The sequence below is a fragment of the Pogona vitticeps genome, chromosome 1, assembly GCF_051106095.1.
Source record: "Pogona vitticeps strain Pit_001003342236 chromosome 1, PviZW2.1, whole genome shotgun sequence".
NCBI lineage: Eukaryota > Metazoa > Chordata > Lepidosauria > Squamata > Agamidae > Pogona > Pogona vitticeps.
In genome coordinates, this window is record NC_135783.1 from 112,014,656 (window position 1) to 112,041,914 (window position 27,259).

Consider the following 27,259-nt stretch of genomic DNA (forward strand, 5'->3'; position numbering starts at 1 on the left):
TGTGCTACTTTTTAAAATACTCCATAAAAGGCATGTGTTGAAGCCCCAGGGGGAAAAAAAGGAAACAACATGTTACTTTTCATTTGTACAACACATCATTCCTTTTGCTCCACATGCTCTGATCCCTTGATCCTTCATATAGGTTAAAAGAGATCGATACAGGTTTCTTGCAAGGATTAAGTACAGAGGAGTAGTACATCCAAGCACATGAATATGATCTTACAACAAATTGTACAAGGTGAACACAAGGTGATTACTTTCCCGCCTCTGACTGAAAAGGAAGGGAGGACTTTCATTTCCACAGAGGCTTCTTCAAAAAGTAGCAACAACAAAAAAGTATTAGGTCAGGAACTCATCTGGGACAAACCGGTCATGTAACTACCACAAGTGCAAGCAATTCTGCTTTTATCCAGCAATTCCCTGAGCAACTCTTGTTACTTGGTCCATTGTGATGGGGACCTCTGCTGGTGTAAGGCAGCAGATCATATGTTACTGTATCGGCAGTGTGCTGACCCTAAACGGATGACAAAACAGTATCCTGGCCTTAATCTACCACAAACCATGACTGCTAATTGTTAGTATGCGTATTAATTGAGGATTACACTTTTTATTAGTTTCCTTTCAAATTGATAGCCATACCTTACAATATCATGCACTGTTTTGAATCACTCTTGCTCTACAAGTTAATAAATCTAGTCAATTAGATCTTGTTTCTCAGCTTCAGTTTAGAGTTTCACTTTCCTTTAACCAAGAATAACAACATGATACCCAAGATAAATTCACAGTTCTGCTGACAAAATGAAATGAAATTGGGAAGAACATTGCTACCTGTAATTTTAAATAATATAATGAAAACTGAACACATTAAAGAAAAGCTAGAATATTAGTATTAGCTCAAAATTCTACAGCAAAATAGCTCATTAAAAACTCTCAGGCAATTCTTTCTAAAATCTGAACAGCAAATACTTGAGTATCTATTCAATTAATGTGGGAGTGTCTTCAGATCATACTTCACACTAATGAAGACAACAGAATCATCAGGAACAAATTTTAAAGGCACATGGAGAACCATAGAGACTGGGCTATGAAACGTTAATTCAAAGCACATGAGTTAGGATGTAGGATTCCAACACATGGTTATCAGAATACAACTTAGACGGGTAACAATGCTTTACAGGAAAGAGGAATTAAAACGTCAGCTCATAATCTTATGAAAGACAAACAGTGCTTAATGGGAAACACTGGTACCAGTTTCAGACCATCCAGAAATGAAATCTTGTGATTGCATGAAGAACTGCTGCTGCTGCTGCAGGCACTGCAGCATCTATTCCCCACTCTCCCTTTATTCTATACCTCCACACACTCTCCCTGTAGTAAGCAAGGCTATTCAGCAGCTACAAACTTTTCACATAGCAGAGATCTAGGGAACAAATCTATACAACAATAAAGAGTCTAGGGTAAAGAAATAAGATTAAATGTTGAACATTTTTTATAATTTATAAAAAGAGCTTATCCCCCTATTTTTGTAGAAGTTGTACTGTAATTCTAATTCATTGGCAGTTTTATCTCCCTCTCCCATGAAGTCTTCTCCCACCAAATTAACTGCTGGAAGAGAAATCAGCCATGCTGAAAAGTTGTTTTCTCATGTTTCAGAGGCTAAAAGTGTGATGTCTGAATTTCAGAACACATGCTGCAAAAGACATGTCAATTCAATCTTATCCCATAAGAAAGTGGCACAGAAAGATCTAATATATTTTCAAATAAATTTAAACCCAAGTGTATTTATATGAAAAAGCTAATACTTTACATGAAACGACATATGGTATTGTAACATGTGTGTTTGTTCAATGAAATAAGACACTAGCCTCTTTTGAATAATACACCATTCAATGCTAGCCACCCAAGGGGCCTTCCAGAAATTAATTGCAGAACCTCGGGCTTGCAGATAACTCTTTTGTGTGACAATATTGAACAGTGAAAGTTTGGCTGCATTTGGATGAGCAGTCAGTCTCTAAATATTTCAGAATTCAAACATTTCCAGCTTTCCAATAAAAGCATGGAGCTTTCAAATTACATATATCTATATACATAGACACACACACAAAGTTATATTCCAAAATCAATATCTGCACTGTCCGTGGACACTCATATATGAAAGCTATTTCTTGTAAACCTTTCAAGCTCCATTGATGCTATACTTCAGCTGTCCTACTGGAATAAGTCATAAAATTTTCTACTGGAATTAAAGTAATGTAAAGTAAATCAGATGTTCCAAACTGATTTTAGCAACATCTGAATTTCTCACTGGAATTTTTTATGAGATCTCATATAACAAAATTAACATTTATTTACTACATTGTTTCATGATTTTTCCTTACTTTTGTGCAAGATACACTGCACGGAGATATTACTGAATATTTGTGATATACATTTGTTAACATTTTAGGTATGTCTAGTTGAGAAATAAATACAAATCGTATTGAGGCTTTCTTGTTTTTAAGTGCTATAAAAGTGCAAATGAAACACCCACATTTGGGTCTATTTAAAGAAAATCTTGAGCCAAATTTTCTGATGCTTAAATGTCCCCTCGTTGGAGAAATCCCACTCTCTCACATCAAAGAATTTATTTAAGCAAACCAGATTTTTGTTTACCTTTATTTTCTTCAGCACTTCAATGAAATTGTCACTCTCCTCCCCACAACCCCCCCCCAAAGAATCTTTGGTGAAGTATTAAAATAGACTCCATGCAAACATGTATGTTTTTAAAATACAGATTAATATTCTTGCTAAACTTTCCCAATAATTTCTTGTTTCAAAAACAGAAAAATATTTTCCAGAAAGTAATAGAGCAATGAACTCAGTATGTGCTATTTATACCAATATTATTTATGTTACATGGCATTTGATTCAAATTAACACATAATACTTACATCCTCTTAAAGTCTAAAAATTATGTTACATTGTTTTATAGTATTAACTTGCACATGCAAAAATAGTTAAGTACACATGTAATATTTTATGTTTTTAATAATTCACTAAATGAAATGTCAATGTATCTTTTTAATAAGGTGATTTTCAGAAAAATATTCCAGAAGGAATGGAATCATACTTCAGCATCAACTAAGCAATAAAGAAAATCTCTGCATGCAAAACTAGTGCTCAATTTATCTTTCATTTAGCAGGCTAACACCAAGAATTCCATTTTTCTGCAAATTTATGACAAGGTTTTAGGCTGGAACCTGGTGCCCTATTGCATGTTTTGCAACACACTGAAAATCTATCAGATCAAATAGAAGCGAATGCCTGAATTCAGCTGAAATATTGTAACTTTAATGCAGGATCTTTTCTGCATAAAACATAATACATAAGCGAATGAAGTAAATGCTTAACAATACAAAGGCATTTAGACCTTTCACATTATTATGGAATACTGTATATGTTTGACTCAGCATTAACTTAGTCGTTAATTTACCATCTTTTCTGCTGAAGAAGTATTTGATTATTGCAGATGTTTGAAACAGTAATAATCAGAAATTAAAGAAGAAAGGATGGTTAATTAGAAAGAAAAGAGAATGGTTAATTAAAAAAAATTATCAACAGCACAGTCTACCTCACAAAAAAACGGCACAACTGTTGTTCTATTTACACCTACAGAATGACCAGAACACTGTGTTTGAATGCTTTGCACAATCCCAAATTCATAACAAAGTAGTAAATCAATAAGAAACGGCACCATAAAGGAGTGAGATTTAGATCAAACGGAGCCTACTAAGGAGCTAAGCAACTGAAAGCCAAGAAACTGCCATATACAAGACCTGGACAATCCCATACAGCAGAAAGGCTTTTAGTGTCAAACAAGGTACAAAAATAACAGTTTTGCAGCTGAAATGTTTCTTTACAACATACCCGCATATCAGCACATCCATAATCATACAGATTTGTTTAATTAACCTGATTCATATTGCCACTGATTAGTTTTTTCTTACACCTAAGAACCACAGAAGGGATTCTCAGCTGCCGCAGCAAATGTCTTTAATTTTACTCTAGATTACACTAAACAACTTGAGAGATGCCAGAGTCCTGTCTACTGACAGAACTAGCCGCTAAAGTGGCTAGAAAGTGGATTTCACACCTGCAACCAGTTTTCTCAACAAATTTTCTGAGTATGTTCAGAACTGACCAAATATCTTAATTTTCCAAAGATTGGCAATACTAAACTGTGAAAAACTATGTCACACAAAATATAGACTTTAATATTATGTTTAGGAAAACAAATGCAAATTCACATAGTTTGATATCAGAATGAAACAATTTTGTAAGCAGATTTCTGTTTTATACAGAAAACCCTCTAGGAAACAGCGGGTGTTTATCACCTAGGAGTTTAAGAATAGAATTTAAAGAGGGCATAATTTAAAGTACACTCCTCCCTTGAATTGCACAGGTCTGAGGAGCATTTTGGTAATACACAGACCCCCCCCATAAATATTTAAATAAATAAATAAATGTTCAAGATTGTTTCGACTTCTTTTACGACATGTAACCTTCTCTGACACGGGCAATGAAACTAAGACAAACTGTGGAAGAACATTTACTACAGTTTAGAAACATTTTTAGAGAAATGAAAAAGCAAAAACGTCAGACCGAAATTAGGATGTATTTCCATAAAGTTACTATTCCTTCACTCCCTTCAACCTACTCAACAGGACAACAAGAAGGATGAAGATCTTTTGAAAATATGAATTGTAAATACAGTACGATATCATAATCATCATCCAGTACATACAGTTAATGCAGTAAAATCATCTGTTCTGTATGTATTTATATATTAATTTACAGTTTATGCTTTATAATTACATTTTTGGGGGCATAAGAGTTATACATGGATTTAGAACTATAAGGTGGTCTGGTGCCCCTAAGCCCAGTGTTGCTGAAGGGAAAAGTATACTGCCACACAAAAATAATTATAATTTAATTAGATATCTTGGGTACCTACTTTTATGAAGGCAGTTAAACAGTCATTTCTGCAATGTGGATTCTATTGCATATTTATGCTTTCACCTAACATTTTCTTTACAACAGAGATGCCTTAATTTGGGTATTTTCCATTTTCCCCTAACACAAAATAGTTGCTTTGTGTTAAATTGCAAGTCACAGAACATCTGAACACACATTGTGTTGAGAGTATGCATGCATCCTCAAGCAAGACTGTTTCCTGGATGTCTTCACTAATTACTTAGTGCCCCACAATCAAAGTTAATGATCAGGTCTACCTAGTTTCACTTAAACAGGCTCAACATATTTTTTAAATCAAATAAATATTAATTGAAGGTACTATTATTCACAAAGCACTGAGTTCATAACTATGGATACAGAAAGAAACATGTGCAAACATATAAGAAGTTACACACGATTTTCAAGCTAAAATGTAAGTCCTGGAGAACTGCAATTTCTGGAAATATATGGACTTGTGGGTAGGTATCCCCAAACTGTGCTCAGTCACAAGGCTAAACAAAGTTTATCATTCTCAGCATATCCTCCATGTGGCAAAGTCACAAAACACAATCACAAAAAATGGGTAACCATGTAAAAATTATTAAAAGAAATGGTTTTTAATTTAAACTGTTTTAAATCAGTGGCATAAAATGAAATATGACCTTTTCATAATTTTAATTTTACTCTGATTTATAGTTTTAAATAACTTTGTTTAAAAGTATTAACTTGACAAGCTGAAGATTTAAACCAAATTAAGTTAGCAGCTTTGCTGGATTTCATATCTAAATCCAATGGTATGGTGGACATTTATGCATTCATTTGAAAAAAAAACTGGTTTGGGGGTGTAGGTAAGCACCCGCGCATTATACTATCAATGTATAGGAAAACTCCACAAAGAAAATTTACCACGGCAAACTGTGGTATAAACAATAAACTGCTAAAATTAAAAAAAAACCAACAGAATAAAACTGAAGAACACTGAAACAGTATTAATTCGTAAATACAATTCCAGTAACATTCCTAATGAATTCAAATGCCACTGACCAATCAGGGAAGACTATTCCTTTAGTTTAGCAAGTCCTGAAGTCTCTTGAGATAATGAACTCTTACTAGAAGTTAAAATGATTATACTGATGCTATCACATTTTGGATACATAATAAGATGACAAGAGTCACTGGAAATGACAATAACACTATGAAAAGTGAAAGGCCATAGGAAAAAGAAGACTGAACATGAGATGGATTGACTAAATGAAGGAAAACACAGCTTTTAATTTGCAAGTTCTGAGTACAGCTGTTAATTATAGGAAATTCTAAAGGTCATCAATTCACAGTGTGGCCATAAGTCATAAATGTACCATAATGTTCTGTCACACTTATAATGTGCTGTTCTACAAAACTTATTTTTTAGCTTGAAAAATGGCGTTATACAGCTACAGGGGCAAAAGATTAAGAATTTAAAACAACATGAACAGCCCCTTTCCTGACTTTTTGTCAATATCCTCACCATATCCATACTGAATGAAGAGCTATTAATACTTGTAAAACAAAAATCCTTTCTCCTCATGTGTCAAGTAGGAAATATTATCAACAGCAAATACGGTTGCTGCAATGTATGTAATTCACAATAATCATACACTGTGATCATTTAATCATTGCTTAAACATTTGTATACTTTTTTTTAGCTTTTAAATATTGTCTTTTTAATGATGTAAAACCACCTTGGGTCCTTTTTAAGAAGAAAAGCAGGCTAAAAATTATTTTAGATAAATAAACGGTTGACCAAAGTATGGCAAGGAGAAGTTTTTGTAAGAAGGACATCCCCACTGATGATTGATGAAACTAGAAATATTGGATTCTTGATATGAGATAATAGGGTGTCATCCATGTACTGGTGACACAAAACCTCAAAACTCTGGACAACCTCTACCAGTGGTTTCGTGTAGATATTAAAATAGCACAGGGGACAAAACAAAACTCTAAGGGACCATGCAAGCCAATGAACAGGGAGTCCAATACAGTAAGAGTCCCCCAGCAATATCTTTTGAGTTATCCTCTCCAGGAAGAACCAGAGGCCAAGTCCCATCCCAGAGAGACTGTCCAGAAGGATACCATGGCTGTTCTTGAAAATCACTTTTTCAGACAATTATGGAAGCTTCCTATTAACATATTCCTAACAACCCAAACAACAAAGTACAGGCTGGTGTGCTTGGTGTGTTCATGCGTTTCTAAATAGTTACATATCTTGTAAATGCTCTAGGCAATTAATTATGGAGAAACATTATTAATCATATTTAGTAATTCTATCTCCTGGCCAGAATGAAATAAATGTTGGACAACCAGTGAAATGCTTCTTTCCTATAAACCAAGAACTAATGAAATTACACTAGCCAATCTTTCCACGCTTCAGTATGCCCTTACACAGTTATAAAAGCTATTATGTGCATTTAAGCCATTAACATTTGGCACCTACATCGGAACAAAGACTTTCTTTGAGTCAAGCCTTTCCCATAATCTTCCACCCACTTTTATTCCAGCAAGATAAATGTAGCAGTCCTCCTCAACTTCATGATTCATGTCTGTCTTTGTATGTACATTTTATATGTAGCATTGTTTGTTCGGATACAATTCTAAAGTTCTATGATTATGAGAAAAAAAAGAACTTGGAAACCCGTTGATAGCAACATTGTCCAACAAATCTTGGAAAAATTGAAGAGAGCTTTGCATCTTATTATGCAGCAGTTTAGATAATGTCCCACAATAATTCATAAGCATTAAAAACAGATTTTCCAACAACTAGAGTTCCCTATGGTATGAACAGAGAACTGTATTAGGAAACTAACATCTTTCTTAATGGCATAAGATTGTATTATGGAATCTTACCTTTTCAAACTGGCAGATTTAACAATAACTCCTTCCATTTGGTACTCAAGGCCAATTCTATGTTTCTCTTTGAATAACAATGCCAAAAAAAATAAAATATGCTTCTGAGACTGACTTTTTTGAACTATGACATATCAGATACATGATGTTTTAGGTATTTGAAAGAACCATTTCACAGCTAAATGCTGTCATGATTAATCTATGTTAAGTTAAAAAAAATCATAAACACGACTAGTCAGAAGCCAATTAAATGATAAAATGTTTAAGAAATGGGAAACAGGACTACAGGTTAATGGTGTGATAAACTGCAATACACTCTTTGTTCAACATAACTGAAACATTCATAGGGTCATTCTGTGCCTAAATCTTTACAGTTGTTCAGAATGGTGATGCTACTAATTGCCGAAAAATTTTTGGATATAAAAATAAACAATGTATCACAGTTGATAAAATACAGGCTTTGTTCAGTATTCGGAGATTTACATTCTGAAGCAACGTTTCCTAATCAGCTCACTTTAAATTTAAGTTTTAAAATGTATTACGTTTGTGCTGAATTATTGCTATATTTCTGCAACTGTAACTACATGCTGAGGAAACAAGTGCAACTCCCCCCCTCAAAAAAACCCATTTCGGAAACTAATATTTAACAGCAAGAGGGAGTCATGCACTACACCTACTTAAAAAAAAGAACAGTTATTTTAAAATGGAAGACAAAATTTTAGTGCAGACTAGGCTTTGGTGGGCATTATTACACAAGGTGCAATGAGTTCAAAAACATAGCTGATGAAACCTGATGCACCGATATGACAGTTCTCTTGGCTGAGGAAAATCAAGGCACTTACAAAAAACTAAATAACTCCCAGACCAGAAGTATACTCTCAGTAATAGGGCACATACTACATGATTAAGACACTACCACAATAGGCAAGAATTCCATCGGAAGATGCCAAAGAACAACATTCTGAATTCACAATATTGTACTGTTCTCAAATATCTGTTTTAAGACTTTGGCAAGCTGACTCCCAGAATCCCCAGACAAGAACTGCCAATGGTCAGGTATTCTGAGAGATGTACTCCCACAAGCAGGGATCCAATATTAGAAACAACTGTCAAATAGCTCTACTTCCTAGTACTGTACTATTTTGACTAAAAATCCTTTCAGTCAAACAAAAGACTTGTGCAACAAGGATGATATTTGCTTCTTACATTACCAGAATAGAGGAATTATTCCCACTAAGAACCATTAAACGGTAGCCTTAACTTACTAAACAAAGCTGCCCTTTGTATAGTTTATAAATGGGTACAGTAATTTTAAAAATTTTGTTATTTTCTTCCAATTTTAATTACACATTAGTAATATGAAATGCAGATGACTTCCATTTTCAATGAATCCATTTACAAGCATTTAACCTTCCCCAACTTCAATTATCCTTGGCAAGAACTTTTTCTGCAACAAATGATTTTCTGTAGATTTATTTTGGGCACATTTTCATTTAAACCCTGGATGTTGTTATTTAAAGCAGAAAATGGTAGTAATCACATCCCCTCATCCTATGAGTACCAAATGTTAGAGAAATGGGAGAGAGGCAAGAATACAAATAAGCAGTACTAAAAAAAAAACCCCACAATGCAATGCCAGCGGTAGTTTATCTACCTAGATCTCTAACTCATGTTAGGCAACAGAATGTTCAGAAAAACGCTTTTATATTTAGCAACCATTCCTCTATTGTCAATTCAAAGGTAAACCATATATATAAAATGGAATGAAGACAATATCCTATATTTTTATTTTTGAATACTATTGCAGAACATGGGCTGAAATCCTGCTGATGCCTGCAAATGGCTTACAGTGTCATCATCAGGGGGTCATTTGTGAAATATTAAACATATCCTATTTGTGTTCCATAGTTCTCGTGTCCCTTTCACTGCATGAAGTTTTGGGATAGAAGAAGAAAGTATTCAATGACTGAAAACTACCACCAGTGGTAATGTCATCCCAGCAGTGATAATTGTTGGTAAACGTCTGTCTGTCTGTCTATCTATCGTAGGCTGCCTTTCTTCTGATGAGGGGACTCAAAATAGCCTCTCATCCTTGGATTTACATGTTAGAGAGTTGTGCAAGCAACAAGTCTGTACATCTCCTAATGTAAAAATTATCTTTGTAGTGAGCAGGTGAGCTGTTCATTCACTTATGAAACTGAGAACGACAGGAACAGCAAATCATTGGAAACAGGTAAATACAGTATATAGGTATGTTTTTAAAAAGATTATAATATATAACAGTGAAGATACAAAAACAGTTAAAATGTAACAGATAAACATATGCATTACAAGAGACAAATATAATGCCTAGTAATAAGTATGAAACAATAAAAACAAAACACTTATTAAATGAGAACTTAACATGGTTTAGTTGTATTGCAGCCTATTAAATACATGAAGCAAATTCAATAGGAAACTAGATTTAAATTAAATTGCCTTTTTCCCTTGAGGCTGATTTAAACAAGGATTTGATGTGCCTTGATTTAAATCAATACACCCTGACAATGTTTATTTCTATTCCAGCACAATAATATGAGGGATGTTGGAAAGCATTGTATAGCTGGGTCTTAAAATGACTAACTTGAGAAGTAGGTAACAAAGCTTATAGACAGAAATTATAGCATTAGGCTAGATGATTCAGGCAAAACTACAAATACCTCATGCCCTTATTACAAAAACTCAAACAGTCCTGTTTCCCATCCTTGATATAGTCATAATGATCCTATTATCTTCCACAATCAAGTATTCTGCTGCATGGCTTTTTGCATATAAAGTAAAAAGTAAAGTAAGTGGAAACTAGAGTGAGGCCATTTGAATCAATGGAAGTTACAGAGTTCATCCAACACAAACCTCCACAAACCTCCACCGATTCAATAAGCCTACTCCACAACAGCCTACTATGCTAAGCAACAAGATTTCAGCCATTATGTTGCTGTTGCCTCTTTCTTCTTATGAGGTGGGTGCAGGGGGAATCATCTTAAACAGAACCAGTATTATCAATATTTTACATGAATTTTACATTGTTGTAAGTTTTCTACGTTTCCTGTTTCCTTTCATCTTCCAAGTCTGTTTTACTACCCTCTACTTCAAGAACACTGTCTAACACCATGATCTAATAAACTGTAGCAATCTTTTAGAATTTGTAGTAACTTTCAATTGAACTACAAAAAATAAAGAACAAGACATAAAACTGGCTACATGACAAAATTCTGAATGTTTGGGAGATTAAGATTTTAAGAAACTGAAAATGTTTCAAAAGACTCTGGAAGTAATTGAAGTTCAGAACTAATGATGATTGTGTCACATCCAACATAAAACTGCTAGCCAACTCTGTGACAGGTATCTACCACCAACAAATATTTTTGGAGAAACCTTTTAAGGGTGAGAGGTTTTCACAGGCTGTGAAAAGCAGTCATCACCAGCAGGACTTTATCCTCTGAAGTTCCAGAAAAGCTGACATAATATTTGACATCCAACCAAATCCCCTCTCTCTTGCCCTCAGTCAATTTTGTTTCATGTTAAGTTACACATTGAGAAATTTTTTCAAAATTGTCATAAGACACCGCGATAGCAGGAAATATACTTCTTGCTATCTGTATTATTTTACGACATTTTAAATCTCTCTTTGCTGCAGCCCAGAGAGCATCATTAAATAGAATCCATACTCTCCAGGACAGTCCTTTCTGAAGAAGGCAAAGCCAACCGAAAAAGAAAAAGTAAGATACAGTAAGTCTAGTTTCACAAATCACACCATTAGTCCCTGCTAGAGGTCCTGGAACTCAGTAAGTCACAAGTTTACCATAAATTTTAAACTTATGGCATACTGTCTAATTTTCTGCATAGTACCGTATTTTTTGCTCCATAAGACGCACCGGACATTAAGACACACTTAATTTTTAGAGGAGGAACACAGGGAAAATATATTCTGAACCAAATAGTATAATAAAATATTTAATAAACTATAACAGAATAACATTTGAACCATGTAAAGTGAACAGCAGTCAACAGTGGCATTAATATAGACCATTATCAGCCAGTGATAAGACCTATACCACTCTACCTATATTTTACATTTCCTTTCATCCACCTCCTCCCCATGCTTATAGAAATGTCTCAATGACAGATGAGATTGTTGTGCAACTCTGCCCAGCTACAGCTCAAGCCTATATTAAGTTAGAAATGGTTTGTCTGATTTGGCACTGCATTGAGAGGTCCCTTTTAGTTGTATGGAGGATAAATAGTGGAATGAAACTGTTTAACAGCTGGTTTTCCTTATTTACTTTAGGTCAGGCTTGTCCAACCTGCGGCCTGAGGGCCGCATGCGGCCCAGGTCAGCTCTTAATGTGGCCCAGTGCAATTTTTTTATTTTAAAAGAAATTCCAAAGTTTCAAGTTACACTGCCGGTGCTTGCGGCCAGAATGCGGCCAGGGCACATCACAATGGTAGTGGGGGGAGAGGGAAGGAAGGAGTGGGGGGGAGGGGAGAGGGGGGCTGCGTGACTGCATTGCGCCATCCCCTAGGTGGACCCCCTCCTGGCCCCATAAAGCCACCGGAGTCAAAGGTGGCAGCCTCTGCTGTCTGAGATTGCAGCTGCCGGTAAGCGCACTTGGAGCGGGGCTGCGGAGGATGGCTAGGGCTGCCCCCCATGTGCCCCAAACCAAATTTTCATCTTCTACTGTGGCTCAGGGAAGATGAAAGGTTGGACACCCCTGCTTTAGGTTATGCAAAAGAACAGCAACACAAAGCTTAACCCATTCACCAGCAGTAGCACATGCTCAGCATAAGACCAAATCTCGTGTTTCTGACATAATTGAACATTTACAGCATGCAAGGCACAACAGGTTAGGCCACACAAAGCCAAAAAAACTGAATACAAACTATAGTAGCTGAAATCAGGAAGCAGGTACTGTAATCCAGTTAGAAGTCAGGAGGCACAGTTAGTTTCCTTGCTGTAACACCCTTTGGAAATACATTCTCTATTAGATGCCCAGAACTAGCTGAAAAGTTTGCAAGTTGAATCCAAATTTCCCATAAAAATGCATTGAAAATTAATTAATGCATTTTATGGGGGGGGGAAGGTCAGAAACTTTTAAAAAACTTAAAAGAAAGTCACTTACCAGGTATTGTAGACAGCCTTGCTGTTTACAGTGCCTTGGTAGACCCCAGAACAGCCAAAAAAGAGCTCTAAACAGCTAAAAGCCAGCAGGCACCCGGCAGATGGCAGCCATTTTGTGCTCTTCTCCCTGCTCTTCTCAGCTCCTTCCCTCTCCCCTCTCCCCACCTAACAGCTGATCGGCGCTGGTCTGAAAGGCTTTGCAGAGAGCTTTTAAAGCAAGTACCCTTATGCACGTTTCTACACAAGTAGGTTTCAACTCAAACGGAGCACCTTTTCACCCAAGCACAATTTAACCCAAAACAAACAGCTTTTAAAGTAAAACTAGCAGATTTTAAAGACAAGAATGCACGTTTTACACAAGCAGGTTTCAACTCAGAGCACCTTTTCACCCAAACAAGGTTTAACCCAAAGCAAACAGCTTTTAAAGTAAAACTAGCAGATTTTAAAGGCAAGAATGCCTGTTTCTATACAAGCAGGTTTCAACTCAAATGGAGCACCTTTTCACCCAAGCACTAACCCCAAACAAACAGCTTTTAAACTAAATTTTACATTTTAAAACGACAATACCAGGCAGTCCCACGTCTCTCTCCCAGCTCTCTAACTGCTAGCAAGGAAGCAGACAAGCAGCCTCTTCACTAACTGAAAGTTTGAATTTCCCCGCTTTCCCTGCCTTCCCTGCATATTAGGTATGCTAATATCTGTGCACTGGAGAATTGTGGGAGGAACATCCAGCCCGATGGGGGTCCTGTGGGGCACCCCCAAACACTGAAGAGCTGTCTTGGCCTCTTTCGGGACTGGGGCTGTACAGCCCTGTTCTGATCAGGAGGTGCAGGTGGAGGTCACCATGCCTTTGGGACACAGGCCACAGAAAGGGGCAGGTGGTTTAGGGCAGTGGTTCTTAACGTGGGCGATAATGCCCCCCAGGGGGCGATTTCATTTTTCAGGGGGGCGGTAGAATGAAAAGGGGCGGCGTGGGGGCGCTGGAGCAGAAGGGGGGCGGTAGGGGGGCGCTGGAGCAAGCTAAACCTGTGAAGATGGCTGCAGCCTTTTTACAGTGTGCATGAATACATATTTTCCTCCAATTTTAATTTAGTTTCAGACTTTTTGTCTTGAAATTTTTAGTTCCTGCATTTGTTTTTATGCCCTTTTTATATTTCTTTTTGCGTCTTAAAATTCACTTGCAACTAAATCATTAAATGTTACTTTTTGGGGGGCATTTCATTTTCTTGGAATTTAATTTTGTTTTCAGGGGTCATTGGATTTAAGTGTCTTAAATAAATAAATAAATAAATAAATAAATAAATAAATAAATAAATAAATAAATAAATAAATAAATAAATAAATCATCACCGTGGGGAGGGGGGCGATGATAACTTCCTCAATGGCTCAAGGGGGCGTTTCTTTCAAAAAGGTTAAGAACCACTGGTTTAGGGGACATTCCAACTCATACCTGGCAGGGGAGATACCATTGTTGTAAAAGTGGTTTTCCCAGGGTAAGGCTCATCTATTGTACTTTGGATGTGCTGACCCCTGTGATTTCCCCAAATGTGGGGAAATCAACTGCCTAAGTGGGGAACTATGTTTGTGGTTTCCCCTGTTCTTTCTAGAATTACTCTTTCCTCTTTGGTCCTTTGCTATTTTCACTGCCTGCTACCATAGGCCTGTTAGCCTTGCTGGTTTTCCAGGTGGGCTGCAGGAAACAGATCCTGGAAAGCCAGCAGTGCAGAATGGTGGGGTCTAAATCGCAAGCAGTCTCTGGTGCTAGTTCAGAGGCCTCCCAGCATGGCAGTAGGGGGTTTCTGAGTGGTGGTGATTGAACCCCTTTTTTTCTGTATTTGTTCCATAAGACGCACATTTCTCCCCCACTATTCGGGGGGGAAAGTGCGTCTTATGGAGCAAAAAATACGGTATTCTCAAACCAAACAAAATGACACCAAAGGAGCAGGTGGAACTCATCTCTCCTTCATATCACTCCAAGAAAAACCCTCTACTGAAATAAAGCTACATTTTAAAAACCATATGAAGATATCAATTCTGTTCCTACTTCATCCTACATCTACAGTCTCAGAAGTAAAGAGCCACTAGTAAGCCGACTTTATATCCCACTACTAAACACTATAACATACTGTAATTCTTTCCTGCATGTAACTTGTTTCCAAAAGACAAGATAGGATCAATTTTCAGTTTTACAACAGGTTGCAATTTTATATCTGCTAACTGGGAGCAAGTCCCACTGAATTCAGTGGGTCTTAACTTCCTAGCAGCAATGCAAAGGACTGCATTGATTTTAGCTAAGATCTATTTTGATTTTATGTTTTATCATCAGGACACATATGTATATGTGTGCTGATAGGTAACATACACGTGACATGCAAAATGGTAACACCCTTGTAATGGCCTGCACATTGTTCCTTGGTTTCCTTTAGACCTCACAGTAAGGATGAAATAATGATATGGAAATGGAAAGTTACCCTCTACTCCAACTGGACTCCCTTTATTTCAGTTTTATTATTTCCATGTGCAAGAAGTAAAAGCCAATTCCAATCCCTGAGATTTCTGGCATTCTCACTAGGAACTTCATCCAGAAAAAAAAAATGTAGAGGCTTTTTTGTTTTGTTTTCACGAAACAGACATATCAAACACTAAAACTTTACTTTCATTGTGAAGTGAATATGTGTGAGAAATTAATAACACAGCTCAATCTTTTGCGTGCCTAAAGTAACATTTTCCCTACAACATATACTGTATTATAGTATCTTTAAAATAAATCTAAGCTTACCTATATATTTCATGAAAAAGGACAATGGCTTTGCTAACTAAAGGGATAAAAATGTACAAAAAGATGTGATATTTTACTGAGAAAGGGGGAAAATGGAAAGCAAAGCAAACAAGGCAATTTTATGGAAATAAGAAAAGAAAAAACACAACTACCCAAGACCTGTGATTTTCTGTTAGTTAGGCAGGCAAGAAAGCAAGGGTATTGTTTTACCATTTACCTCTGTCACTCAGATTTTTTTTCTATGCTTCTCTTTAGACACCAAAAGAAGAAGAAATAAGTACAGTGGTGCCCCGCTTGACGATTACCTCATTAGACGACGAAATTGCTTTACGATCAAGTTTTTGCGATCGCAAAATGATGTTTTAATAAGGAAAAACCGCTTTACGATGATTGGTTCCCTGCTATGGGAACCAATTTTTCACTTTATGAAAAATTATTTCTGAAAAAATTATTGTGGCCAATCACATAATAAGCCTTACACAGAATAAGTTACGGAACAGGATTTCAGCCAGAAAGTTAGGCACAATTATATTTACACTGATTTTTAAAATTAGTCCTATAAAGTAAGAAAATGTGTCCTGACATTTTATGTGTCTAATGGTATTTGTGCATTACAGACATAAAACTACCACCATGTTTTATGCTATTAAATTATATTAATGTAATGCATTGTATTGTATTGTGTCACACTATGTCTTTCACTGTATTTAAGATATTTTGATTTGCATTTTAATTTTTGATGTTGTCTTATTTTGTTATTTTACTGTTTCTATCTAATTGCTGTAAACCGCCCAGAGTGGCCTTGGCTGCCAGATGGACATTATATAAATTAAATCAATCAATCAATCAATGGTTGTGCATAATGCAATTAGTTCTGAAAATTAACTTTCAGTCATGGATTTATATGATGTCACTACAAATCTTTCAAGATACCTGGTTCACCTATCATTATGCAAGATAATGTTCCAGAAGGCTTTTAATTGAAATAACAACTGTGGGTCCTGATGATGGCAATTTTAATTGTATTTTAATTGTATTTTAATTGTATTTTAATCATTTTATTGTACTGAATTTTAATTATTGTAAGCCGCCCAGAGACCTCTGGGTAGAGTGGGCGGCATATAAATTAAATTAAATTAAATAAATAAATAAATAAATAAATAAATAAATAAATAAATAAATAAATAAATAAATAAATAAATAAATAAATAAAATAACCTGAATCAATGCAGAAAGTACTTTTCTCTCAGGACTTACCATCACTTGTAAACATTAAACTAATTACAACAAAATAAATTTACCCTGTTTTCTAATTAAGAACAGAAGTGAGAAGTTGCACAGTTACCTGGTCTGAGTTATGTCTGTGCACAATGAAAGTGTAATTACATTAACAAGTAGGAACAATGTTAATTTACTGGTGCAACAAATAATAGCGTTTAATAACCTTTATGAGTTATTTTAGAGTATATTTGTAGATTTTATGACATTTTGACAGGTATTTTTCAAGTTTTATGCCATTCTGTCATGAAATCTATGTGGTGTTTCCCCCCCCAAAAAAAACAATAAAAAAGAATGACTGAAACAACATATAGCAGAACAAGAAATTAATTTGCTTTTTAAAGTTATAATTCCAAGCTTTGCTTGAGAGTGAGTGCAAGAGTTGACATGTTGATGTAATCACAATTATTTCCGCCGAAACACATCTGGCAGGTTGCCAAAGGCAAGCAATATATTTTAAACAATGCTGACAGAAAGAAGTCAAAAGGTCTGGAAGGGCCCACATGCTTTCCCAAGCTCGCAAAAATGGTAGCTGCGCCTCCTCCACTTGTGCTGAAGTTTTGAAACAATGCTTACTTTAGTATCAGAGTGAGGATAAGCAAAAAATCTTCCTGGCTCAAGGTCTTGGTCTATTTCAAGCCTTCTTGTGAAAGCTGTAACATTGGATAAGGAAAGTGTACCTGCAAACACTGGAAAGCATTGGTGGGTACATACAGAGGAACAGCAATAGTCTAAAGATACCCACAGTGTTTGCTGTGTTTTTTCAAATGCATTTTTCTTTCTAATTTCACAATCTTTTGCAATGCAGATAAACAAATATGATATTAGAATCACAGGATCATTACCAGTAATCAGGAGGTAGAAATGAGTGTGAAGCTGAAGCTATTTTAACACTCAACTCAAGCATCCAGCTACAACAGTCTAATCTTAACCGTAACCGATTAGGAATGAACACACCCAGCCCTCTCTTTTCAGTGTTCCACAGAACTAAAAAAACAGTCAAGAGGAATTTAGCTTATTAAAGGCCTTCATATCCAACTTAAAAAAAATGAACTTAAAGCAATCAAGCATTACAAAAATGAACCTCAAAAAAGTTCCTTAAAAAGGTATTAGACCTTAGGAAATACCCCTAACCAATTGTTCTATTTTTCTTACCATAGCAGTGTCTGCAATACTAAAACATAGTGAACGAAATCCTGTTGTGGAACTTTATGTCATACAAATCTGATGAGGTCACCAAGCAAAGCATTTTATCATGGATTAGATGTTTCAAATTACATATTCCCATCCATGGGGTCATGAAGAGTCAGACACGACTCAACGACTAAACAACAACAACAACTCCAGATTCTGAGGCAACACTAGGCCTCCTTTTGTTCCAGGTAAGCCCTTTGATGCTTTGGAACTTGAGGGAGAGGAATCTTTAATGTCCAAAGGTCGCCCTCCCTATTCTTGTCTCCCCAAAGTCTTCCTAGGATGAAAGAGACCCCAAGAGAACCTAGGAATCTCGGGGAGGGGAGGAGGAAACAACAAAAAATTGCAGCTGATAACATCATTAGACTTGCATAGTGTGAAGCTGTACAACAGGATTTCAGCAAATATATTTTGTTAGTTATAATTTATTTCTCAACATGCTATTACTACAAGTACTAGTATATTAAATATTTAAATATTTTAGAGAGATATTTCAACATTATTCACCCCAGTCTTCATTTCCAAGAGTTGAGTGACAAAGAAAAGTAGAGACACAGAAGTATGCTCCTAACTGAAACATACTGTATTTTTCGCACCATAAGACGCACTTTTTCCCCACAAAACAGGGGGGTGGAAAGTCTGTGCATCTTATGGAGTGAAGAAAACAGATTATATTTTCCTGTTTTCTTCTCCTAAAAAATTGGTGCGTCTTATGGAGCGAAAAATACGGTAAGTTGTTTTCACTGTGGTCCTTACTGCCAAGGCAGAAGCATTTTTTTAAGCTTAAGAGCTGCTTGTGTTCCAGCAGTAGTGATGCTGCAGCAAAAATTTTAAAAATGCCATTTGTTTCTTGTCCCACACGTATCACTTTTGGATACCAGCCTTACATGAGGAAAGTTGCTGGCAACTGCTAGCAAATAAACTCACATAATTCAGAATTCTCAAAATATGCCAACCCCCCCCCCCTACAATTATTACCAAACATTCAAAATTCTTTCCAACTCTCATAATACAGTCATGTATCAACCAAAATAACACATTAAACAAGGTATGATTTGGTAATCACTTTGCAAGCAGTGTTATTTTTATTAAGCTGTGATTTAAAATTCACAGGAGCTGAGAATTTGGGTAACATAGTTATGATGTGCCCCAACATTTGGAATGCTTAAAAATGTATTTTTACTTTCTCCAGGCGATGTCCTTCTAAACCCCAACTACCAGATCAGTCATCATTTTTTGCTAAAGACACACCTTCACAGTTACACTACTGAAATGTAAGACTAGAGAACGAGACTATAGGTCACTGAATTCATACTTTGAGGAACATTAAACATGCCCTTAATTCTGTAACAAAAACCACTAATATTTTTTTTAAAAAAACAACTTTAGTCAGATAATGGCCAAATTTTTTTCTTTCACTTTCAATTTCAGTTTGAACTATACACTTTCTAAGACTATGGACGTATGTATTTTAAATCAATTATTAAAGGTAAAAATTCTGAGCAACAAAACAAATGAGACATATTTCTCCATGTTATCAGGAAACACGGCACATTTCTAAAATATTTCAGTTAAAATCTTTTATCCCAAATTTATAATTTTCTTTGCCTTTAAAAATGCACCACCACTTTTATAAACAAAAATGGTCAAAATTCATATCCTGAGAGAACACTTTAGAGTAAAGGAAGGACTGTTGTGTCACGGCTCGAAGAATCAAAAACAGAGCAGTGTTTCTGCATAACTTCCGACACTTCTGACAGAATCATGTATAACTGCTGACTGAAGCTGATGCAAACTATTAAATGAATTATTTCCCATTCATAATACCCTGACAATTAAATATAGATAGGGAAATCAATCTGGAAAGCACTGTTGTTTTTTTAAAAAAAATATTCTTAATGAAATAAATAGTATTAAGTAAGCACAAAAATGTTCCAATATCACAATTTGTACATTACCTGAACGGTGGAACTAATTTCAGCTGCAAAGCCTCCTGTAACAGGAGCTTCATGACTGATCAGCAAACGTCCAGTCTTTGCCACTGACTGAAAAAGAAAAAAAAGAAAACACTTTTCTTTTAAAAATGCATGCATATGCAATTTTATTTGGCAACCAGAATATGCAAAATATGCATGGTTTCATTTTGAAATATTATTAAAGCCAGAAATTTATTATTAAAAGACAGGCATGCATATTTATGGAGTATCTCACCACTGCAAGCAATCTACAGAGTTTACACCTCTGGACACCACTGATTCTGGAGGTGCTACCACTAGTCACAAATCAAGGGATCAAGATGCTACAACCTACCAAGGATGACAGATGGTTGTATACAAGGTGAATCTGTAATATTAGTGGTGCCTCACTGTAATTTGTAGAACACCTCTTTACTGAGGACTAACAGATATTTATGCCATCTGTGCGTCACACACGGTCTAACTTTTTTGCTAACTCCTAACGTTTTTCCAAATAGATTTGCTCAGAAAATTCCCTCCAAATATAGTGGAACAATTTTACCATATTTAAGAGCCCTCAGTTCTTACAAATACATAGATTGGCCATTTTAACCTTGCCTCCTTAGGGGTCAAGCCCTCAAGCTGCTAAAAAATCTAAACAACGGTCCTTGGCCTTACTGAGAATGCCCCCTCCCCTGAACTGCAAACTTCAGTTTTACAATTACTTCTGATGTCACCATACTGTAAAACATGTTGTTTCCCTGATACCCTTTCCCCCCTTTTAGTAGCTGAGTTTAAGCATGAGGTAAAACAAGAGTGGTTTCAATAATCAAAAACAACAAGGGAGTAGATTTGTCTAAAATTTAATATAGCAATATAACAAAATATGATCCATTCTATAAATGAAGTACTATAAGCATAGGTTCCATAGGTTACCATCCCTTTAAAAAAAAAAAGGAATCATTCACCTACAGCACAAATGTTTCTGTAACTTTAAAATATACAGTGGTGCCTCAACTTATGAACGTCTCTACTTATGGCCATTTCGAGTTACGACCAGCTCCGTCCGCAAAATTTTGCTTCAACTTGTGACCAGAGCTTCCACTTACGAACAGAAAAAGGCAGGGGGAAAGGGCGGGAAATTCAAATTTCTAACTGTGGGTAGTGACGAGGCTGCTTCTTTGTAGCTCTTTTGCCCCAGCAGTTAGAGAGTGTGCGTCGGAGGAGGCTTCAGACTCCCTCCTTCTGCTTCTAAGTGAGCATATGTGTGTGTGTGTCTGCAGGGAGGCTTCGGGCTGTCTGGTAAGATGCTGTTTTCTGCCTTTTAAAAACTGTTCTGAGTGTTTTTGCAGTGTGGTTTTTGAGCTGGGGGTGTTATGTTTCTGTGCTGGGTCTTGGGGGGTTTGTTTTTTGTTTTCCCCCCATTTCTAATGGGTCTTGGGGGATTGGGGGGGTTCCCCATTTCTGATGGGTCATGCATGCTTCCCTTGCTTTTTCCTGTTTTCTTTGCACTTCCGATCTGCCCCCTTTGTTCTCTATGCATTTCTGATCTGCTCTGTTTGTTTTCTGTGCATTTCCAATGGGTCTTGCATGCTTGATTTCTTTTCTTCCCCCTCCCCTTCAGCCGGAAGAGATTAATCGTGTTTCCAATGAGTCTTGCAGTGTTTTTTTGGGGGGGGGGTGATTTTTTTTTCTTCGGCCAGAACAGATTAATTGCATTGCAATGCATTCCTATGGGAAATTGTGCTTCAGCTTATGGTCATTTCGAGTTACGTCCATCTTCTGGAACGGATTATGGTTGCAAGTTGAGGCACCACTGTACCTATGTTAAATCACCGGTTCCTCTCACTAAGCAACTTAACTATGGATGAATGCCAGCACTCTTGTAGGTTTTTTGTTTGTTTGTTTTTTGTTGATGCGATCGTGCAAATGCCTGCTGGCTTTGGCCTCACTTGGTGGACTTGTGTCTGTGTATACCAATAAAATCCTCCTGCTCATGTCTGAACATTCAAGGTCTACTGTGTTTCTGCAAATGACAGTACTGTGTAGCTCTGTCCCAAATCATAGCCTTTCATGTTACCCCATCCCTAAGAATGGTTTTTTTTTTCACAGAGATCCAGAAAACATACACACAAGTACTGTCATGAACCCAGGTAAGAATCAGGAAAGATTGTCCTTGCAACAACATAGAGTAAATCAAAACCTATCTGTGTGGCTTTTATTCAGGTATAAATTGAGTTGGGGGGAAGGCAATGTCAAATATACATGTTCTTTCATTGCTGTATTATAAACTTATCAAACAAATAAGGAAATTAAAGCAATAATTTCAAGTGCTTAAAAACCAAGCTTGGTTCAAAGGTCACTGAAATGCTTTTCATCTATAATAGAAGCTTGTTTTTTAAAAAATAATTCACTAAATGGCAGAAAACAAACCTGCTCAATATACAGGTTTGCTTTACTTTGTCAACCAAGAATATCAGCAAGTACAATTATTTATTATCTAAAATGACAGGCATAAAAACATAAGGAACTGATGAGGTGTCAAAACCGCAAACAGAAGCCAAATAGTTTTACTGTTGTTACATGCCATCAAGTCACCTACAACTTAGGGCAATATATGAATGAATGAGCTCCAAAATGTCATGTCCTCAACAGCTCCGCTAAGCTTTCAGGCCTATAACTTCTTCTAATGAGTCACTCTCTTATTTAGTCTTTGTCTTTTCCTGTTACTTTCAGTTTTTCCCAAAATTATTGCCTATTCCAGAGACTCCTGCCTTCTCATAATGTGCTCAAAGTAGGGCATCCTGTTTCAACATGTCTGCCTCCATTGATAGATTAGGCTTCATTTGATCTAGGACCCATTTGTTTGTTTTTCTGGCAGTCCAAGCTATTTCCAAGTTCTCCTCCAGCACTACATTTTCAATGAATCATTTCCCCCAGCCCCCTGTCAGCTTTCTTTACTGTCTGGCTTCCATACCCATATAAAGTGATCAGGAATACAGTGGTGCCCCGCTAGACACTTATCATGGTAAACAACGAAATCGCTTGACGACTTTTTTGCAATTGCTATTGCAATCGCAAAACAATGGTTCCTGTGGGGGAAATCCACTTTACGTTGATTAGGTCCTTGCTCCACGAACGGTTTGTTCGTAAAACAGTATTTTTTCCGGCTCTGCAAAATGGCTTCCCTCCCTTCACAAAATGGCTTCCCTCCCTTCACAAAATGGCTGTTTTCCGGACAGAAGCTTCGGAACACAGCGATTTTAAACAGCTGATCGGTGGTTCTCTATGGGCGATCTTCCCTGGACGATGAGGTATTTCCCCATTGGAATGCATTAACTGGTTTTCAGTGCATTCCAGTGTTTTTTTTTCGCATGACGATTTCGCTGTACAGCGATTTTAACTGAATGGATTATCGTTGTCATGCAGGGCACCACTGTACAAGAATACAGCTTATCTTGGTCTTCGTTTCCAGTGACAAGTCCTTACACTTGATTATCTTTTCTGATTTCTTCACTGCCGCACTTCCAAGTCTCAGCTGTCTTCTGATTTCTTTGCTGCAGTCTCCATTTGGACTGATAACTGAACCAAGGTCCACAAAATATTTCACAATTTTAATTTCTTCACTGTCAGCATTAAAATTGTATAGTTCTTTGTAGTCATGATTTTTGTCTTCTTCATGTTCAACTGCAGTCCTGCTTTGGCACTCTCTTCTTTCACTTTTACTAAAGGTCATTTCAAGTCATTGCTTCTTTCTGCCAGTAAGGTGTCATCTGCTTATCTTAAATTATTGATATTTCTTCCACCAATTTTCACTTGTCTTTCATCTGAATATAGTCTGGCTTTCCGAAAGTATATGTTCCACATACAGATAGAACAGATATTAAACTTGAACACTGGGCCCTATCCAGTAAGATGCAGTTCAGTGGCAGGAAAAGTAAGGTCCTGCATTTAGGCAGGAGAAACCAAATACACAGGAGTACATGATAGGTGGTACCTAGTTCGACAGCAGTATCTGTGAAAGGGATTCAGGTGTCCTAGTGGACCACTGCCTAAGGATGAGTCAGCAGTGTGCTGCAGCTGCCAAGAAAGACAACACAGTCCTAGGCTGCATCAACAGGGGGAAAGCATCAAGGTCATGAGAAGTGATAGCACCACTCTATACTGGTGAGGCCACACTTGGAGTGCTTTCTCCAGTTCTGGTCACCACAATACATAAAAGACGCTGAGCCCTGGAAGGGGTGCAGAGAACAGCAACCAAGATGATAAGGGGACTGGAGGCTAAATCTTATGAAGAACGACTAAAAGAACTAGGTATGTTTAGCTTAACGAAGAGAAGACTGAGGGGAGACATAATAGCGGTCTTCCAATATCTGAAGGGCAGCCACAGGGAAGAGGGCATCAATTTATTCTCCACTGAGCCTGAGGGCAGGACAAGAACCAATGGGTGAAAAGTTGTCAGAGGGAGATCCAACCTGGAAATAAGGAGCAATTTCCTGACAGTGAGAACCATTAATCAGTGGAACAGCTTGCCTCCTGATGCTGTGGGTGCCCCATCACTGGAGGTTTTCAAGAAAAGATTGGACAGCCATCTGTACGGGATGGTATGAAGTCCAGGATGGTATGAGGTATCCTGCCTTGAGCAGGGGGTTGGACTAGAAGACCTCTAAGGTCCCTTTCCACCCTACGATGATTTTATGATTCTAATATTGTGTCCTAAGTGTAGCATCTTGTCCACAAGACAGGTTACACATCAGGACAATCTAGTGCTGAGGCACACCTATGTCTTTCAGAAAAACCCATTTCTCATGATCAATATAATCAAAGGCTTTGCTACATACCATGAAGCATACACTTATTTTTTTTCCTGAAAGCCTTTTGTGTGCTAGTAGCTAGTCGGTATTCGCAATATGATCTCAAATGCCTCTTACTTTTTCAAATCCATCTTGAACATATCAAGCATTTTTCACTCCATATAAGGTAAAAGCTTTTGTTGCAACACCTCAAGCATCACTTTGCTTGCAGGGGAAATTAAAGATATGGTCCTATAGTGACTGTACTCCTTGGTATCTCTTGGGGACTGGAACGCATACTGAATATTGCCAATCTGGGGTCCACTATTTCATTTTCCATATTTGTTGTTATATTCTTGCTAGATTTTGACAGATGTGGTCTCTGTGGCTTGAAATAGTTATACTGGTATTCCATCTACCTCTAGTGATTCATCTCTTCCTAGTGCTCACAGAGCAGCTTTCACTTCACTTTCTAGAACTGTAGGTTATTAAACATAGGATTCCTCTTCAAAAGAGTCTGCCATCCTTTTATCTCTTCTTGTACATCTTCAATATATTGTTTCCACCTTCTCTTTATTTTCTCCTGGTCAGACAGTGTGCTTTCTGTTGGTCATTTAGCATTCCTAATCTAGGAATTTCCCTTTGACTTCCTGGATGTTGTTGAAGAAACATTTTTAGGACTGTAAATATATTTAGAGGACATAAAGAAACCTTACACTGCTACACCAAACCAAAACTATTTCTAGAATATTTTGACATGTGAAAACTGTTTCTGTCAGGATAATCTGTCACTTAATAACAGTACAATCTTATGCATGATTTTTTAGAAATAAGCCTATCAAGTTCAGTAGAACTTCTTTCAATGTACCAGTATGTACTAGTTTACAGAAGAAACGTACCATGTAATGTGCAACATTCATTCTGCTATGCACACAAACTGCAGAAATTCACTGTCACCATAAGTAGATAATGGTAATACTCAGAAAGGAAAACATGTTAATTCATGTAAGGATTTTTCCAGAATTGATTTTTCTTTTCTTTGCAGTCTTTATTGATTATATCCTTCTTTATGTACTATATATCGTATATATTACAGTAGGATACTAACTTAAAAAAAATCTCTATGTGCATTAGGATTTTCATGCTTCCTAGTTCCAAAATCCATGGATAACATATTTTGCATTTTAAATAACTTCGTTCACTATTTTCTATTATGAATCACATATTTAATTACAGTGTCATAAAACAACTGGTTTTCATTTCATTTATTACTGGAATTCAACATGTTGAAAAGGAACCTCAACCTACTAATACAGAACAGGGAATCAAGCTTGGAAAGGCATAATGAGCTATCTATACAAGCCAATAAAACAATAAGAATACAATTATAAATTGATAGCTGTAGAAAATGTGGCAGCTGTTGCATGCATGTGTTTTAAATGTGTGATGAACTATTTAAAAAAGTTAAAACAACCACAAGATTATAATTGCCTTTAAAAGAGTAAGATAGCAGCAAGACACAACTTCAGCAATCAGGAAAATAATTTAGAATTATCTGTTTGAGCAATGTTTACCTATTTACATATAATTTCAAAAAAATAAATAAAAGTTCATTAAACAACTGACAAAATCATAATTATTTTTCTGAATATTGAAATGAATCTTTCAAAAATGGATGTCTAGGCATGATTCCTGAGCATGTGAACTAGTTTTACTCTGTTGTTCTTATGTGCTATTAAGTCACATCCAACTTATGGCAACACTAATAGGTTTTTTGAACTATGCGGATGACGTCCAAGGAGTACTTTACCATCATCACCCTCCAGTACGTCACTGTGGCCAACAGAGGATTTGGACATAGATCTCCGGAATGTAAAAAATCAACAGGAAATGTAAACCTAGAATAGGAATGCTGAAAGATCAACAGGGAGGCATATCATCTGACTAGGAGAAAACGAAGAGAAGGTGGAAACAATGTACTGGAAGATCTATAAAAATATATGCAAGGATAGCACCTTCCGTTCAAGAACTTGCAGTTTTTGAAAATGAGGTGAAAACTGTTCTCAAAGTACTTGGAAGAAATAAATCAACAAAGATGTTTACCATATACTGAGTGACAAATGGGGAAGGGAGTGCCAGCGACCGCCTAGCCGGGTGGGGAGGAGGGCACGACATACATTTTTTTTAAAAAAAAAACTCACAGAATCGCCTTGCCAAAGGAGAAAAG

The 27,259-nt window shown here is 36.6% G+C and overlaps 1 protein-coding gene and 1 pseudogene across 1 annotated transcript in view; one reads left to right on the forward strand and one right to left on the reverse strand.

The window, feature by feature from the left end:
- The window catches only part of BCKDHB (branched chain keto acid dehydrogenase E1 subunit beta), a 76,804-nt gene that overhangs the window by 19,140 nt on the left and 30,405 nt on the right, over positions 1 to 27,259 (reverse strand). Inside the window, exon 9 of the mRNA XM_020797138.3 lies at positions 20,243 to 20,329. Within this exon, the coding sequence (XP_020652797.1) occupies positions 20,243 to 20,329 (87 nt within the window). The remainder of the gene's footprint in view (positions 1 to 20,242; positions 20,330 to 27,259) is intronic.
- Positions 14,476 to 14,630, forward strand: LOC140703391 (U1 spliceosomal RNA; annotated as a pseudogene).